General features: G+C 41.3%; 1 protein-coding gene across 4 annotated transcripts in view; it reads left to right on the forward strand.

Moving 5' to 3' along the window:
* CHN2 (chimerin 2) overlaps positions 1–19,753 on the forward strand; it is a 338,897-nt gene that overhangs the window by 314,314 nt on the left and 4,830 nt on the right. For all 4 annotated transcript variants that reach the window (XM_086396433.1, XM_086396434.1, XM_086396435.1 and 1 more), the window contains 5 exons: positions 1,759–1,843; positions 6,680–6,853; positions 11,381–11,458; positions 14,267–14,404; positions 16,052–16,157. In XM_086396433.1, coding sequence (XP_086252559.1) covers positions 1,759–1,843; positions 6,680–6,853; positions 11,381–11,458; positions 14,267–14,404; positions 16,052–16,157 — 581 coding nt within the window. The remainder of the gene's footprint in view (positions 1–1,758; positions 1,844–6,679; positions 6,854–11,380; positions 11,459–14,266; positions 14,405–16,051; positions 16,158–19,753) is intronic.

The raw sequence follows: 19,753 nt of genomic DNA on the forward strand, positions 1-19,753 counted from the left end.
GAGGTTTTTCTTTTCCCCTATCATGTTTCAAAGCAGAAATAGTATAATGGGGAGAGTTTGCATGTGATAAACTGCAATACCAAAAAACTATTATAACATAGTTTTATTGCATAAAACCATGGTCAGAAGTTTCTCTTTTTGATTGGCTAATTGATCACTTTCTCTGCCCTGACAAATCTGTAAGTGCCATTAGGAGGGAACCAAGTCTGTTTTGTCACTATATATACAACCAATTACTAGCATATGTAAATAAATGAAGATCTCCAAGTGATGCTATTTTTTTCTGAAGTAGAGCTCTGATGAGCATCTTTGCAAATTGTGACTGTAGTGGTCGTCTTGACTATATAAGCCCGTTCAGGCCTCCCAGTCTCTAAAAAAAAAAAAATAATAATATTGTCTGCATGTCTTTTATTTGTTAATAGAGGTTTAAAACTTTGAAAATCCTTATAGAAACCATACAGTCTCATGATATTTTAATTTTGTAAAAAATTCCAAACCTCTTCACATTGATATATGTGCCCCCAGATAGACTGCCTGTGATGGTTTCTGGCTCAACCACAGCTGCATTTGCTTTCAAGGCATCCCCTGACTCTGTTTCTTGATGCTTGCTTGTGCCAGAGAACATATATTTTTGTTTTGTTCTGTTTTTGTTTTAAATCATGACCTAATATATAGTCCTGTCACAGGAGGTTGTACATAAATAATTAGAAATAAGACCATCTTTACATCATGATTTTTTCAAAATATTTAACAACTGAGTTGGGCATCAACCAGTGAGACTGGCACTCTGGCCAATCAGAAGGAACTTTCAACTTACACACTCAGAAGCTACACGGGGTGGCCTTCATTTTCAGAGTCAACTCCCTCCTTTGTTTTGTTTTGCTCTAACCACGCCATGTGGCATGCGAGATCTTAGTTCCCTGACCAGGGATCGAACCTATGCCCCTTGCATTGCAAACACAGAGTCATAACCACTGAACCACCAGGGAAGTCTCCTCTACCTTTTTTTTTTAAAGACTTTTCTTGTTGTTGTTGTTCAATTGCTATGTGGTGTCTGACTCTGTGACCTCATGAACTGCAGCACACTAGGCTTCCCTGTCCTTCACTAACTCCTGGAGTTTGCTCAAACTCATGTCCATTGAGTCAGTGATGCCATCCAACCATCTTCTGGAAGTGAATTAAAGCCTTTGAAGCTTGTAATTATCCTATGCATGCATGCGTGCTAAATCGCTTCTGACTCTTTGCAACCCTCTGGACTGGACTGTAGCCTGCCAGGCTCCTCTGTCCGTGGAATTTTCCAGGCAAGAATACTGGAGTAGGTTGCCATTTCCTACTTTACTGGATAGGACAACTTTGGTCAAAAGGCCACAGTAACTGAGTCCTGCCTTCCAGAATTTGCTGAACTAAATGCAGGTTATAGCGACTGGCTCAGGCTATCTTCCGTTTATCCATGTAGTTCTTTTTTAGGGGTAGTGAGTGTCTCGTTCCTTTGCTGATGGCATGGCCCTGTAATTTTACCATTTCTCCACATTCCTTTTTGGCTCTAGCTTGGGGCATGAGGCTCAGTGGAGAATTTTCAGAAATCAAAGTGCATCTGTTTTCTCCAGCTCTGTGGCAACTCAACATCACTGGAAAGAAAAAGCCCAGCGAGGGATGCTTACTCCCACACAGGCATTTGTTTCTTGGTGTCATTCATGTCCAAGGCCACCTGCCTCCAAGTGACTGCATTTTCTGACACTTCTTCATTTTGGCTTACAGGTCCACACGTTCCGAGGCCCGCACTGGTGTGAGTACTGTGCCAACTTCATGTGGGGGCTCATTGCCCAAGGGGTCCGGTGCTCAGGTAGGCATGGAACTTCCTTTCTCCTTTTCCATTTACAGAAAGTGTCATCATGGTTTCATGGGGGTCTTCTTTTCAGAGCTTGGAAATAGGCTCAGATTAGCTCAAAAGTCTAGCTTTCTGGAAGACTCAAGTCATCTCTGTGCTTAATGGAGAAACTGTTCTAGGTTGTTTGCTAGAATGAGAAGGAATATCTCACATTTATGCAAGAAAAGAAAAAAAAAATCCAAGCGAGTCTATTTTCTTAGGCATCTACCTGCCACCCAAAATAGGTAGTTGTCCTTAAAAGAAAAAGAAACTTGATTCCAGTGGAGTTGCATAGGTAGAAAAGTCACAGTCCTTTCCCATCCCTGCTTTACTACAAAAAGCGGGGCATAAAAATAATAAGTGAACAATTACTCCATACCAAGCACTGAGCTAACACTTTCTATTCATCATATCATTTAGCCTTACCAACAAACCTTGTGTGATCAGTCGTTCAGTCGTGTCCAGCTCTTTGCAACAAACCCCATGGACTTCAGCCCCAAACTTTGGGGGAGATGCAATTATTCTCCCCATTAAATAGATGAAGAAACTGAGCTTTATTGATAACTGTTCATTGCCCTTGGCCACACAGTAAGTGGTAGAACTTTGATTTGACTCCAGAGCCCAGGTCCAGTATTTTTCTGCCATCAAATTAGCAGTGAAAATACACACGTTGATTGCATGTCACATATTTTCAAAGTACTTTGAAACCCTAGGTGTTTTTCCACTTAGAACTGGACGCATACACCCATTGCTAAGCGTGCACAACACATCTTGTTAAGATATACCTAACAACACAGAAAAGAATTGCCAAATTAATGTTTAACTGGGCTTCCTAATTCATCATGCCAGGCTTTTTCTGGCAAACACTTCTGGCTAGGAGCAAGAACAGCCTCCTGTGATATATTGATTGGGTTTCCACTGATAGCTTAACTGATTTGTTTCTTGCTAGAGTATGATTTTAAAGAAACAATTTGTGTGAAGCATTTAAAATAAAATAAGTGGGCTCCAAAATCACTGCAGATGGTGATTGCAGCCATGAAATTAAAAGACACTCCTTGGAAGGTAAGTTATGACCAACCTAGATAGCATATTCAAAAGCAGAGACATTACTTTGCCAACAAAGGTCCATCTAGTCAAGGCTATGAGAGTTGAACTGTGAAGAAAGCTGAGCGCCGAAGAATTGATGCTTTTGAACTGTGGTGTTGGAGAAGACTCTTGAGAGTCTCTTGGACTGTAAGGAGATCCAACCAGTCCATTCTAAAGGAGATCAGCCCTGGGATTTCTTTGGAAGGGATGATGCTAAAGCTGAAACTCCAATACTTTGGCCACCTCATGCGAAGAGTTGACTTATTAGAAAAGACTCTGATGCTGGGAGGGATTGGGGGCAGGAGGAGAAGGGGACGACAGAGGATGAAATGCCTGGATGGCATCACCAACTCGATGGACATGAGTTTGGGTGAACTCTGGGAGTTGGTAATGGACAGGGAGGCCTGACGTGCTGCGATTCATGGGGTCGCAAAGAGTCAGATGCGACTGAGCGACTGAACTGAACTGAATGACATTACATTAATATGATCTATTTCCCACACTTGAACTTACTTACAAAACAGAAACAGACTCACAGACATAGAAAACAAACTTATGGTTACCAGAGGGGAGAGGCGGGAGCAGAGGGATAAAGTAGGAATTTGGGAGTAACATTACACATTTCTATATATAAAATAAACAACAAGGACCTACTGTATAGCACAGGGAACTCCACTCAGTATTCTGTAATAACCTCTATGAGAAAAGAATCTGGAAAAGATATATATATATATATATATATATATTCTGGAAAAAATATCTGGATCACTTTGCTATATACCTGAAACTAACACATTATAAATCAGCTATACTTCAATAAAAATTTTAAAAATTAAAATTAAAAAAGATGATGTATTTCCCCATGCTGCCCATTTTGGTTCACAAGATCATGGGACTTTAAATCCTTCCTCTGCCTGAAAAGGGCTATTTCGGCTTCTATAGAGATGCAGCAGTCACTGGTGGTGGTACCTGGATGGGTCCAGGAACACTCATATAGGTCGGCTACTCTACCCACCCCCACCCCAGGTCTACGAGGCAAGCAGGAAACACAAGTTTGGAGACAGACTCTCCAGAAGTGTTCCAGAGACCCGGATTACCATGAAAAGCTTAGTCATCAAGAGTTACAGAGTATCCTACAGCTCAACCACTGAGCAAAGTGTTCAAATTATCTGCTTTACTCAGTGTTCATTAATTCAACCTTTTTAGATTATACCCACCAAAAATATCCCTAATTGCTTGTATTATCAAATTTCAGCAGGAAATTGGTCCAAAGTCAATATTATGAGAACAAAACTCTGGAATTCAGATTAGCTGTGAACAGCAACTTTCTCTGGGATAAGAGGGTTTGGATTATTTTTTTTAATAAAACATATTCTAAGGCTATGTTACTATTCTCCAATGACCACGGCTTAACCTCATACTTCCTCTGAGCAGCAGGAAAACTGAAAACTGACCATTAAATGTTTGGTAGATCCATCATTGCCTCTCAATATTTTACATATTTCAAATTTTTTAAAAATTAACTAGACTTTATAGCATATAAAATTGTATTCATTTGCAAAAATTGAGTATTTCTACATTTGTTATAAAACATCTTTATTTTAATAAAATATAAGTATTTAACTCTACATAAAAACACTGTCATTTCAGACCTTAAAATGAAGTTTGTAAAGAAATTAAAACTAGAATTATCATATAATCCAGCAGTTCCACTGCTGGGTATATACCCAAAAGAACTGAAAGGATTGAACAAATATTTGTACACCCATATTGATAACAACATTGTTTATGATAGCCAAAAGGTTGAAACAACCCAAGCACCCATCACTGGATGAGCAGATAGACACAATGTGGTACATATGTACAGTGGAATAGTATTCAGCCTTAAATGCAGTGTTCTTTAGGAAATTGTGTCATGAACTACGATATGAATGAACCTTCAGGACATTGTACTAAGTGAAATGAAGCAGTCACAAAAGGACAAATGCTGTATGACTCCACTTATATGAGGTATCTAAAGGAGTCAGACTGATGGATGCAGAAGGAAGAATATGGTTGACAGAATCACGAGGAAGAAGGCCCCAGGAGTTATTGTTTCGTGGGTACAGAGTTTCTGTTTTGAAAGATAAAAAAGGTTTGGAGATAGTGATGTTTGTACATAGGGTGAAGGTACTTAATGCCACTGAACTGTATACTTAAATGGTTAAAATGGTGACCTTTATGTATATTTTACCGTAATTTTTAAAAAATGTTTTAAATGAAATTTGTAAGAATTCACAGTTAGTAAAAACGACTAATGAAATCACTTAAAAGTGGCTAGGTGGGCGTCCTTGTATTTTCTATCACCATATTTGCTGTTTCTTCTATTTGACTCTCACGTAGCACTCCCCACACTTCAGACTTTACATATATTAACTTATTTGATCCTCATGATAACCCTAGGAGTAGATGCTATCATTATGCAAACAAGAAAACCAGCCAATCCTATTTAGTTCAGTTCACTAATATTTATATTCAGTAGATCAAATGTTGTTGACATTTACTTGAGCTTTGTTAAACTTCTCATGTTGATAAAGCTAAGGTAATTAGAAGTGGTTTTGTTTTTAGAAAGGGATAGACAGAGAGAACTCACCCACTAAAACATGACATGAAAAGCATATAATGACAAAAATCGTTTATTGATGATTTCGCAAAAGTTTATATCCGCTCGAATCCTTGGTGTGGTTAAGTGCTTTTTTAAAAACAGCGACATTATAATATTATCATGTGTTTATAATATGTCTATAAAATATAAAAATGATTTTATTATTATGCTTTACACCTATGAAAACAACATTAGAAGGTATTTTGAATAGACACCAAGTCAACTTTGAACATCTTCAGCATTAAATTTTTATTTTCCAGAATGTAGACTGTGCCTTGTTATTGTTAGAGAAATTCCATCAGTGGATACCAACTGCTAATAAGGCTTTTAATATGTGCATTGAACTTAAAAGCACCTTTTCCGCTTTGGATCTTGATATGAGCTTTATAAATAATTGCTCTCATCATCACATTACGTGGCATTGTTCTAAATTGCAAACTCTTGAGTCCTCCCACCAGTGTCCAGTTAGACAGTATTTCCACTCACAGGTGTCAAAATAAGGCAAGTAGAAAGGACAATGGCCTACTCAAACTGCCCAGCAAAGAAGACAGGAGTGGAAAGTATGGGCCATTCTCCAAGAAGGCAGAAGAGTATGCCAATGGTCATGGGGGTCTCAGACCAAAGACGACAGATTCCTACAGTCAGTGTAATCATGTCTTCCGCAAAAGGAGTGTCACAAAGTCAAGGGAAACACCCTAGCAGAAGCCCTCGGTGCCCTTTGTGGGAGAGGATTTGCTCTAGGAATCTAAACCCAAAAGCCCTCAAACAGACCCAAAGTTTCCAGTCCCAGAAGGGAAAAAAACATGCAAACAACCTAATTACCAAAACTGTCTCTGTGAGATGTCTCTTTTCTTCTCAATAAGAGAGGCTTATTGAGAAAAATGGAATTATTTAAGTTTCATGAGTACAGATAGATTTCATACTCATCTGTGGACAGCACCACCTCTAAGTGGCATGGATGTTCCAGAGAGATACAACAAGCCCTGCGGGTGTTTTCCTTTTTTTATTTTTGGTAACATATAATTTGTGTTGAACTTTTACAAAACAGCCAGGCAAGACTAATGTGGCTTCTCTTTTTACAGACTGTGGATTGAACGTACACAAGCAGTGTTCCAAGCACGTTCCCAATGACTGCCAGCCTGATCTCAAGAGGATCAAGAAGGTGTACTGCTGTGACCTCACGACACTTGTGAAGGCTCACAACACACAGAGACCCATGGTGGTAGACATCTGCATTCGGGAAATTGAAGCAAGAGGTTTGGAAAAAAACTCCTTATTATAGTGACTTTCTTTTTAGTGTTGTCAAGGAGACTTTATTCTTATAATTGTTAAATTGACTCTCCACTATTGATCTCAGGGAAATGGTTTGTATGCACACACACACACACACACATACACACACACACAAACTAAATCCAACCAATGACATCAATTTCTGTTTCATATAAAAACCATGCAGGCATGCATTTAATACATGCTTGCCAAGCATTCATTATGTACTACACACTGGGGACATAAAAGTTATAGTTCATGCCTTTAAGAAATTCATAGGATAGTATACAGAATCAGGGGTGCAAATACATAAATCTATAAGTGCATACATGCATGTGTGCTAAGTAAATGCTGTGAGTACGTGTATTCAAAATACCATGGAGTCACAAAGAAGGACATTTTAATCTTATCTGAGGAGAGTTCAGAAAGGGTTTATGGCAGAGGTGAGGTCTTTTAAAATCAAGTCTTTTAAAATGCTTCTTTTAAAAAAAGTTAAAAAGTTATTGGTCAACACATGTATTTTCTACCACATAGAAATTTATTCCTAGTATTGATTCTGTTTATTTCAAAGAGGAAAGCTAAAGATTGAAAGATTTGTCCACCAAAAACTGACAATACAAGGAAGATGGGAACATTTCAAAGAAAAGATTCTTTATATTATGCCTGAGTCATCTTTCCTTTATTTGAGCTTTGTTTGGCCATTTTTCAGTATCAAAATGTTCAGTGATATGGTGGTTATAGTGTAGCTGGAGAGAATTTGGATTGTTGGATGTAATTTGGGTAATTGGAGAGGCTTTTACAAGTGTTGCCATGGATGTACCCTACTATAGCTGGTACCCTTGTTGTATCCAAATTGGCTTACTATCTGCTACAGGTATTTATGCATTTGCCAACTATCCCATTCTTTCCAAAACAAAAGATGATATTATAACTTGTTTTCCCAAACCTTTTAGGGATAGGAAATGATTCCCTCTTCCATGCAGGATGAAAACTATAGCTAATCTGTTCCCTTAAGACTCGCTCATTTGATCTCAGATTGTAAGAAATGCCTCCTGCCTTTTGCCTGCTGGGTCTGTTAGAGTTGAGTAGGGGCTTTGGGATCTGGTGAGTTCTTGATGCAGGGCTGAGGTGGGTACAAGTTGAGGAGATGCCCTGACTCTGGATGAGTGGCTTGGAAGAGCAGCCCTGGGTACTGCTGTTTTGAGGGTTCTGCTACCCCAGAGGGTCAGATAATCAGCCTCTCCAGAGCTTACCACCAGGACCTGCACTTCTCTGAAGAAGCTGGGATCATCCCATGGTGATCCTCATCAGAGACTGCCAACAGCTGGAGGCAAGTGACTACCACATCTGATGGCTAATGTGTCCACAGAAAGCACAGCACTAAGCATGTCTAGTATAAGAGCTAGAATAGCACAAGTTAGGAATCTGTGCTAGGAGTCACAGCAAAAGGACTGGAGCTACAGGCATTAGGGTCCCATGCATGTGAGCAGAAACCAGAGAATGGGCTGGAAGAAATTCAGGTGACGCTTCCATTTCCAGTTTCACCACTGGAACATCTTATCCCATCTTCAATCCATAGTCAATTTCTTATTGTTCTCCAGATGCCTTTATGGCCATTTGTTTCTGCATAATGTGGCAGAGTGAAAAGATCATGAACTTGAAGTTAGATTCCCAACCATTTCTCATATCAGCTACAGTATGACCTTGGGCAAGTTACTTACTCCATTTGAATATCTGTCTCCTCATCTTCAAAGTGAACAGAATCAGTTGTAGCTCATAAGGTGATTGATTCATGCTTCCATGATGGCTCAGATGGTAAAGAGTCTGCCTGCAATGTGGGAGACCTAGGTTTGATCCCTGGGTTGGGAAGCTTCCTTGGAGAAGGGAATGGCAACTCACTCCTGTATTCTTGCCTGGAGAATTCCACAGACAGAGGAGCCTGGCCGACTACTTACTGTCCATGATGTTTCAAGGAATCAGACACAACTGAGTGACTAACACTTTCACTTTCTTTTCTTTCATCTTCAAAGTGAACAGAATCACTTGTGCCTCATAAGGTGTTGATCCAGATAACCAGCCCAGTACAGAGCCCAACATATAAGACTCAAGTGTTATTTCTTTTTTACCTGGTATGACCCAATCCTTTAACTCCACCTCCAAATCTGTGTGTCTGACCAATGTTCTTAACCCAGATGCTTTCATGCTATCACAGAGACCCCAACTAATAGTGACATCAACATGGAAACCTCTCTCTCTCCAGCAGCAGTCCAGGGATGGTGGGGCAGCTGCCCAGAGGCAGGAATTCAGGCCCCCAGCTCATTACCCCATCATCTCTGAGTGCTGCCCTCCTCTCTATGGTCCCAGATGGTTATCACCATCTCATCTGCACTCCGGCCAAGAGCAAAAGGGCATGCCCTTCAAGTCCACAGGCAGCACTGTACACATCACTTCTGCTCTCTTCACATTGGCCAGGATTTAAGGGCCTCTTCAATGAGTGTTGTTCTAAAAATCCAAAGGTTTCTTCACATTAGAGGAAGGGAGAATTAATATTGGAAGGGAGGCGGCAGCCTCTGCTAACTCTGGCAAAGTCCAGCCCATCCCTCGTGACTTCCTCCATTTATTTATTTATTTATTGTTACTGTGGACCATTTCTATCATCTTTATTGACTTTGTTACAATATTGCTTCTGTTTTATGTTCTGGTTTTTTGGCCACGAGACATGTGGGATCTCAGCTCCCTGACCAGAGATGGAACCCACACCCCCTGCATTGAAAGGCAGAGTCTTAACCCCTGGACCGCCAGGGAAGTCCCATGACTTCCTTAAAGGCAGTTCCTCAGTAAGACCTTCCCTGTAGCTTCTTCTGTCAGAAGGCAGGGTTACTGCCCACTGCACTGTGCTCCCAAGTGCCACTGTGTACTCACCTCTGTTGTAGGGTGGGTTACAACTGGACCAAGGCATGCTTAATGCACCACCAAGTAGAACCAAGTCTCATCTATGGGCCAGTTCAGTTGATCACTAGTGGCACCCCAGACAACTGTCCTGAGACAAATTCTGAATCTGAGTGGGGCTCAGTAGGAGAGAGAGCTGAGGTCAGTGAAGAGTATCTCTGATGGCCAGAGGAGAAAGGAGGGGCAGTATCTGTGTCATGCATTTGCTGTCTCTGATGCAGACCTAATGTTGCTTTTGTTCAGTTCCTAGGATCCCATGGACTTCAACAGGCCAGGCTCCTCTGTCCTCACTATCTCCCAGAGTTTGCTCAAATTCGTGTCCTTTGAGTCAGTGATGCTATCTAAACATTTCATCCTCTGCCACCCTCTTCTGCTTTTGCATTCAATCTTTCCCAGCATTGGGGTCTTTTTCCAAAGAGTCAGCTCTTTGCATCAGGTGGCCAAAGTATTGGAGCTTTAGCAGATCCAGTCCAACTTTTATATATGGCGGATAGTATACATGATAAACAGAAATGTACTTTAGTTACATTGCTTGACAGACTGTACTGCAGCAGCAGTAGAAACTTTTTATTTGCTTATTATGACTGTAGCTATAGTTTGATAACAGCTGGTTTTTGATATACAAGGTCTGAAATCTTATCCTCTATCCTTTCTGATACTTTGAAATATCCTAACAAATCAATAAGGTCTAGGAATTGCACCCACATCTTTTTCTTACCCTAAATATACAGTGATCAAGTTTCCATACTCATTCATTAGAATTTTACTTTCCTGCATCTATTTGTATAATCATTTATTTGAAGGTATACCATTTAAATCAATCATATGTAGTTAAACATTTAACATACTGTCATTATTATGATAAACACATAGGCTATAAAATTTGGATAGTTCTCGTAAAATCAGGATAAGATGTACCACACATATGCACACTTGTGTACCGAGCACCGTGCTACATACAGTATGGCATATGGATTGAGATGATGCTGGGGAGAAAATAGTTTGCTGAAGTGAAGTCTCATCCACTGTCAGATGAACAAAGGAAGCAGGACATCATGACTGATGAGAATCTTAACCTTGGGTTCACTCTGCAAAGCCAGGCAGGAGGAAGACCAGACCCCGAGGTCTCCACTGCCACACAAGCAGTGAAGACAGATGCACAGAAACTGAGATGGACATTTCAAGTTCTGATGTGATAATGTGTAATATATAAGAGCATGCTTGTGTGCATTTGTTTCTCAGTCACTCAGTTGTATCCGACTCTTTGTAACCCCATGGACGATTGCCTGCCAGGCTCCTCTGTCCATGGAATTTCCCAGGCAAGAACACTGGAGTAGGTTGCCATTTCCCTCTTCATGGGATCTTCCTGACCCAGGGATCAAACCTGTGTCTCCTGCATTGGCAGGCAGATTCTTTACCACTGAGTCACCAGGGAAGCCCCTAATAAGAGCACTGACTACATTTGCTCATTTCCTGATAGCATGCAGTGTAGATAGGAAATTATATTCATTTTTAGGTGCTTTAGGAAGCTACAGTTAAAATCTATCTCCTTTTTTTTACAGGATTAAAGTCAGAAGGCCTTTATAGAGTCTCCGGGTTCACAGAACACATCGAAGATGTCAAAATGGCATTTGACAGAGGTAGGCTTGCCCTTTGCATGTATGTGTGTTAGTTGCTCAACTGTGTCTGACTGTTCATGGACAGACCCCATGGACTGTAGCCCACCAGGCTCCTCTGTCCATGGGATTTCCTAGGCAAGAATACTGGAATGGGTAGCCGTTCCCTTCTCCAGGAGATCTTCCCAACCCAGGCACCTAACCTGGGTCTCCTGCATTGCAGGCAGATTCTTTACCATCTGAGCCACCAAGGAAGCCCCAGACTTGCACGTTATTGAGTGCTAAATGACTTATCCTTAGCATCTTCTCTTTTGGAACCAGTTTTATTCATAATGGAAATGGGGTTTTAGAGCTACTAAGAGCTGTTCTTTAGGAAGCAAGGAAGTAATGTTTTGTAATCCATAGTTTTCTCATAGTTCTCTGATTCCCTGGGGGAAGTGTTTTTTAAAAAGTCATGGACAGTTCACCACATGGAGAAGTGAGTTTAAAATACTACTTGAATAATCAGACAGCCTTTGGTCCCATTAAGCTTCTTGACTTTGTTGCCCAACATTTAAGATCTGTCACATGGCACCATGGCACATGGTACCTTCTGCATCCTCTACCTCAGATCCCATTTATTCTTCTCCTTCTCCCAGAGATCCAAAGAGGAGAGCATAGTGATGGGGGTACCCCTGGCACTAAACTAGGGGAAGTTTAGGAGGTGACTCCTTTTCTTCTTGATGACTGTGCCATACTGTCCTCCAGGCCATATTCTCGCTTAGGCCAGATATCATGAGCTAACTAGGGAACTCATTAAAAATACAGATCAGCAGGGGCCACCCTGGGAACTCATTCAGGAAGCTGAGCCTAAGAATCTGTATTTCCTTTGAATGATCCAAATAATTCTGATACAGCCAATCAGAGATGGAACCTCTGGCCCACTAGATAGGTCCTCTGCTCTGTAGAATAGTAGATGAGGTCTTTGATGATCTATCTGCATGCTCATAGCCACAACCTCCTCTCTATAGACTTTGTACCCTAGCAATACTGAAGTATTCCCCACCTCTCTTCATGAACAAGCATCTGGGGTCACCTTGCTCTCTCCATCTAGAATGTGTTCACAATTCTGCCTGGCAAACACCTAATTGTTTTATCAATGTCAGCTTAAGTCTTCCCTTTTCATGACTGTTCCCTGACCACTCCACACTGACCTAAGAATTCCATTTCCTTTTCCTCTGTCCCCCTCCACATTTCCACATTTCTCCAGCAGAGCTGTCTTCCCATTTCCTTGCAGTTGTTGAGCGTCATGCCCGACTTCCAATCTAACCAGAGTTATTTGAGCAAAAGTACCATTGGCCTTCTGTATCTGCAGGTTCCATGTTGGTAGACTCAAACAATTGTGGATCAAAAATATGTTTTTTAATTCCAGAAAGTTCCAAAAAGCAACACTTGAATTTGCCACAAGCTGGCAACTATTTATGTAGCATTAACATTGTATTAATATTATTTACATAGCATTTACATTGTATTAGGTATTATACATAATTGGAGAAGGCAATGGCACCCCACTCCAGTACTCTTGCCTGGAAAATCCCATGGATGAAGGAGCCTGGTGGGCTGCAGTCCATGGGGTCGCTAAGAGTCGGATACGACTGAGCGTCTTCACTTTCACTTTTCACTTTCCTGTATTGGAGAAGGAAATGGCAACCCACTCCAGTGTTCTTGCCTGGAGAGTCCCAGGAACGGGGGAGCCTGGTGGGCTGCCGTCTATGGGGTTGCACAGAGTCGGACACGACTGAAGTGACTAAGCAGCAGCAGCAGCAGAGATGATTTAAAGTATACAGGAGAATATACATAGGTTATATGCACATAGTAAGCCATTTTATATAAGGAACTTGAGCATCCACGGATTTTGGTACTCATGCAGTGGGGAGTCCTAGAACCAATCTCCCATGGATACTGAGGGACAAATTTATGTCTTTTCTTCTTTAATTCCCTAGGGCTTAACAGTGCCTGGCCCATGGTAGGTTCTCAGTAATTGTTTGTTAAATACATAAATAATGCGATCAGATGGCCTATCTGCTACACTCTTACTGTTTTCTGTACATTAAGAGCTTTTTAATCCTCAGAACCAAATTCGCTGAGACATTTGTTCTTTCTTTCAATTCTCTATAAAAAAGATAATGCTAATAGTCCCTATATGATTGAAAAAATTTTATAGATTGTGACAGTTAAATTGGACTGATATCTACTAATGGTAAAAACAAAAAGTCAAAATATGTCTTCAGAAAGATTGCAAAAAATAGTAAGAAATATAACATTACCTACCCATGAGGGAAAGTTTAAGTTTCCCAGATTAAAGTCTTAGGGATTAAGGAAGGAATAATCAAGTGAAAAGAAACTTTGGTAAGCCTGAAAGAAACACTAAAATCTGAATATATTCAACTTATTTTATGTATGTGATCTTCAAATCCAAATCCAAAGAATACTATATGAGATTCTTGATTTTATAATTTCAAATTAGATTGTTATCCTATTATAAGCTTTGTGTCTAGAATATAAATTACTGAGCTAGACTTCTATTTAGCAAATTACCAGGGGCTGGCACCCAAAGAACTATTTTAAGTCTATTTCACTACATTTTTGGCTCTACTTACCCTCAGACCCAAAATCCCTCTTACCAAACTTCTCTTTGTTACTTCCTCCATCTCCATGTTATTAGATGCCAAGAGAGTCAGCTGAGACTTGTAAGGGAGCATTCATTGTCGCGTCTTTTTTTTCTTTCTGGGCACGGTTTAACTTGGTGAAATAAGATCCTAATTAGGAACTGGATCACTGATTGTTTTTCAGATGGTGAAAAGGCAGATATATCTGCCAACATCTATCCAGACATAAACATCATCACTGGAGCCCTTAAACTGTATTTCAGAGACTTACCCATTCCTGTCATCACCTATGATACCTATTCCAAATTTATAGAAGCAGCGAGTAAGTATTGAGTACTAATTGTTTAATGGCACCAAATTTTTAAGTGTGATGCTTTTGACTTCAAGAAAATGAAAACTCAGAACCTGATTAAATTATGGCATGAGGACTTGCTTTGCCAAGTGAGGGCACAACAGTATAGTTAGTAGAAACCCAGACATAGTACACTAGCTGAGTGGAACCAGTGCTAAGCCAGTTCTACTCGACTGATGCTGGGGACCAGGCAGTTCTGTCTCTCCCCACTGTTTCTTCTATGCTGAAAACCAACACAGACTTACTCTGTTATATGTTGAAAGTGAAATGCTTTTCTAGTAAGCAATCAGATATTCTTCAGTGAGGGCTGTATAGATTAACTACTTTCATCTATTAAGCAGAATCCCCTTGCTAATTGATTAAAGTCATACCCCAAGTTAGGGCACCTTGATGCTGTTCAAAATTAGTAACAGGCCGAGAAGATACTGTATCAAATACTATCCTAGGAACTCTCACCAATATCTCCTTTTTTAACCTTTTCATCTAGCTGATGAGGCACATATTGTAATCCCATTTTACAGAGGAGGTAAACTAAGCTTAGAGAGCTGAGCTCACGGGTCCAGAAATGGAACATTAGCACTAGTCTTCTGTCAGCCTAGAGCTGCTCCTTCAGGGTGTGGCACTTGGGTCAGTGCTGTCAGGTGAGAGGACCTGTGTGTGTCTGTGTGTGTGTGTTGGGGGCGGGGGGAGTTGCATTACACTTTGTCCAGGACTGTAGTGAGGAAGGGGAGATTCAGGTGCTAGAATGCATGACACAGAAGTCAAGCACACTTTGAGGAAGTTTTTATTAAAAACTATAATCTTTAAAGATATATGTTGCTAAATGTAGTAACAAGATACCTGATGGGGAGAAACATGGGCAGACTGCAATCGCTCAGGGTGTACTTTCCAGATGAGCTGTGGCTATAATCCCTGGTCAGAGCATTCTTTCCTGGATCCCAGTGGTCTTGTGGGGAAGGTTCTGACAGCAGGTACCCTCTGCCCCAGGAGGAATGACCAGGAGAGCTTTCTTTGAATGGCTGCCAATACCCATCAGAGTCCTGAAAACAGAAGCATGCATGCTTCCTCCCATTGTTAACGTGCCTACTATCTACTTCCTAACCTGGACAGCACCCTGCGGTTCACCATGCCAACATTTTGACAAAAAGTGCCAACAGTGCACCCTGAATTGGCTGGCTCACCTGCCAGTGCCCTTGCATTATAAAGTGGATTCAGTTATGCCTGCCAAGAAAAGATTTGGTAGACAATTTCAAGAGAAAGCTCCCAAGTGTGGTCCAGTTTAAATTAAAGCTGGTCATAGTTTCTAGCAAATCCAGTGTTCAGAAGATGGGCAAAGCACAGTCTGTGCATGTGCCACCAGTAAGTATCTACAAGGCTGCAGATTCCTGGAGGGCAGCCTCCTGCCATGCAGCCAGTGGACATTCAATACGCATGTGGCTCCCAGCCTCAAACCCTTTCTGGAATAAGACAAGACATGAACAAATGGATCACTTTAAGTGAAATATTATTAGACATCCCCTTCACCTGTAGCCTGAACAAACCAAACTTCTTGTAGTTTCTCTGAAAACTTTAATGTTTCAGCACTGCACTGATATTCATTATGTGTGATCTTCACAGAAATCTCCAACGCGGATGAGAGGCTGGAAGCGGTCCATGAAGTGCTGATGCTGCTTCCTCCTGCCCACTATGAGACCCTCCGATACCTGATGATCCACCTCAAGAAGTAAGCTGACACCTCCTTGGCGCCGCCTCTGCATACTCTATCTGCCCTGCACAGTTGATGCGTTAGGAAAAGTGCACAACCTCCCCAACCCACTGAGTGAACAGATCCTCCTTTTAAGTGAATTAGGTTACCTTCTCCAGGTCAGCCCATTGATAACCCTAGACGCTTACTCTGTGTCTAGGAGATAGCAGAAGCTGCTTCCCGCACTTTAGATGTGTCCTGTCTCTGAGGCTGGTACTGTTAGGAGCCTCACGTTACAGGTAATACTTCTGAAGCTTAGGGACATTACACAACTGCAGAGAGACGAGGTAAAGCCAGGATGGAAACCCAGTTTGACCCATAGCCCCTAATCTGTTTTAACCATGTGTCTAGGCTGCCCCTGAGTCTGCACCCTCCTCCCACAAAGCCTTGAACTCTGTGTTCTGCCCCTCCTTTTGCTCACCCTAAACCCAAACTCCTGAGCTGCCTTCTTTCTGGGCAAGCAGATTTCCACCCTGACTTCTTGTTTCATCTGATGTATTAATTATCTGTCGTGTGTGTGTGCTCAGTCATGTCCAAATCTCTGCAACCCCATGGACAGCCCACCAGGCTCCTCTGTCCATAGGATTCTCCAGGCAAGAATACTGGAATGGGTTGTCATTTCCTCCCACTGACTGACAGATTGCTTGAAACTGTAAGTGTTTATTATTGCATAGTCTCTGTGGACAGGAATCCAGGTGGCTTTTGCTGGGTGCCTTTGGTTCAAGGTTAATAATGAGGCTGCAGTCAAACTGACAGCCAGGCTGCAAGGCTCGAGTAGGGAAGTGTCCACTTCCAAGCTCACTCACATGGTCTTTGGCAGGATTCAGTTCCTCAGAGGCGATTAGCCTGCAGGTGTCACTTGCCGACTGTTCTCAGAACAGTAGCCCTGTTTCCTGTCATATGGATCTTCCCATAGGCAGCTCCCCACATGGCAGCTGGCTTCTCTTACAGCAAGCAAGCAAGACACCCACGACGGAAGACAGCCTTTCTGTAACCTAATCTCAGAAGCCATACCCCACTGCTCTTGCTATTACTCTATGTGTTGGAAGCAAGTCACTAGGTCTAGCCTATGCTTTAGGGCAACAGTCACCAGCCTGTTTAGCACCAGGGACCAGTTTCGCTGAAGACAGTATTTCCATGGACCAGGGTTTGGGGGATGGTTTGGGGATGGGTCAAGCAGATTACATTTATTGTGTACTTCATTTCTATTGGTCTTCTCTGATAGCTCAATTGTTAAAGAATCTGCCTGCAATGCAGGAGAGCCCGGTTTGATTCCTGGGTCAGGAAGATCCACTGGAGAAGGGATATAGGCCACCCACTCCAGTATTCTTGGACTTCCCTTGTGGCTCAGCTGGTAAAAAATCCACCTACAATGCTGGAGACTTGGGTTCAATCCCTGGGTTGGGAAGATCCCCTGGAGAAGGGAAAGGCTACCCACTTCAGTATTCTGGCCTGGAGAATTCCAGGGACTGTATAGTCCATGGGGTCGCAAAAAGTTGGACACGACTGGGCAACTTTCACTTATTTCTATTATTATTACATCAGCTCCACCTCAGATCATCAAGCATTATTAGATCCTGGAGGTCAGGGACCCCTGCTCTAGGGGAAGGAGTTACAGAAGGGTATGGATTCCAGAAGACAGAGCTCACTGGGGGCCTTCTCAGAGGCTGCCTGCCACAGGGGCTACACACTGGGTTATTTGTGTGAGGGCATGTGAGACAGACAGAGATGGCTGTTTACAGTACACTGGAGTCTCTGGTTCTAGACTCTTTTACCTAAACCACAGATCTCTTTCCTTCACTGTACTTGTGAGGTCAATATATTGGTCTTTGAGATGTTGACAGGATCAGGGTACTTCTGTGTGCCTTCCTCTGTGTTTTGGGGGGATATATGGTAGCAGCCCATTTTTAGATAAAATAAACCAAAAAATATCTATACTGACCAATTTACAGATCGGTTCAGTAAATGAAAGGAAACAAGTTGATAAAACTATAGAAACGCTTAATGCATTGAGGTTTTAATTTTTCTACCTTTAAAACATATAAATACTCTTGCTCATATTCAAGGTGATCAAAAATGTAACAGTTATCTTATAGTCTCATTTTGATTAATTTATTGAAGAGTACAAGTAAATTTTGGATAAAAAATAGGCTTGAATGTCAGTCTTCCTTTTAATTAGCTCTAAGTTATTTCTTTTAGTGTCCAATTATGATACTTTGAAAGGCAAAGTAAAAAAATGCTGACACATCCCAGTTGAGTCTTAAATGCCAATTATTTAGTATTTTTACTATGGAGGGGTTGCTATCTATCTTGTCTGGTCAGGTGTGGTGACTGACTTGATGGACAACTATGAGTAGTTTGAAAATGAAGAAAATCCTCTTTCTTACCTCCCTCTTAACTTTGCAATGTGAAGGTAACGCAAGCTGAGTTGACCTTTCTAAAACAATACTAGATGGCTAGTCTTAGGAAGGTCAATTCAGCTTCATTACCTTCACAGTGCAAAGTTAAGATGGCAACCTACTCCAGTATTCTTGCCTGGAGAATCTCATGGACAGAGGAGCCTGGACAGCTATAGTCCATGGGGTTGCAAAGAGTGGGACACGACTGAAGCAACTTGGCATGCACACACGCACAGCTAGGCTTAATTAGCTTTAAGAGAATAAACACAAAGAGATAGCTCTCTGTAAAAAACTTAAACATATGTCAATCCTATTTTGCTCTTCTTGAAGAATGTACTCCCTTTTAGATCTATTATGAACATACTAAAACCTTAATTCCTTCAAGCAAGAATCTGAGAGATCATAATTTTATTCTACTTAGAAAGGTGTTAAGCCAACTTTGGAATTTGAACTTCATGTTTAAAGGCTTTGCAGTTCTTACCTGGGTGTTTTTAAAATAATTTGATTGGAGTATAGTTGATTTCTGTTTTGTTACTTGCTGCTGTACGGCAAAGTGAATCAGTTATACATAAGCTGATACCCACTCTTCCATAGATTGTTTTCCCATATAGGCCATTACAGAGTGCTGAATAGATTTCCCTCTGCTATACAGTAGATCCTTATTATTTGTCTATTTTATATATAGTCCTATGTGTATGTCAAGCCCAATCTCCCAGTTTATCCCTCCCTACCCCCATTTCCCCCAGGTAACTGTAAATTTTGTTTTCTACATCTGGGACCCTGTTTTGTAAATAAGTTCATTTGTGCTTTTTTAAGATTCCATACATAAGTGATATCATATGGTATTTGTCTTTCTCTGACTGACTCAGTATGACAGTCTCTAGGTCCATCCTTGCTTCTGCAAGCGGCATTATTTCATTCCCTTTTACAGATGAATAATATTCCATTAGGATCCCTGGTGGCTCAGACAGTAAAGAATCTGCCTGCAATGCTGAAGACCCAGGTTCAGTCCCTGGGTTGGGAAGATGCCCTGGAGAAGGGAATGGCAACATATACACATATTCCATTGTGTATATGTACCACATCTCCTTTATCCTCTGTTGATGGGTATTTAGGTTGCTTCCATGTCTTGGCGGTTGTAAATAGTGCTACAGTGAACACTGGCATGCATTTATC

Source organism: Bos grunniens, chromosome 4 (assembly GCF_055505025.1).
Source record: "Bos grunniens cultivar Pamir isolate PY7600 chromosome 4, Bosgru_T2T1.0, whole genome shotgun sequence".
Lineage (NCBI taxonomy): Eukaryota > Metazoa > Chordata > Mammalia > Artiodactyla > Bovidae > Bos > Bos grunniens.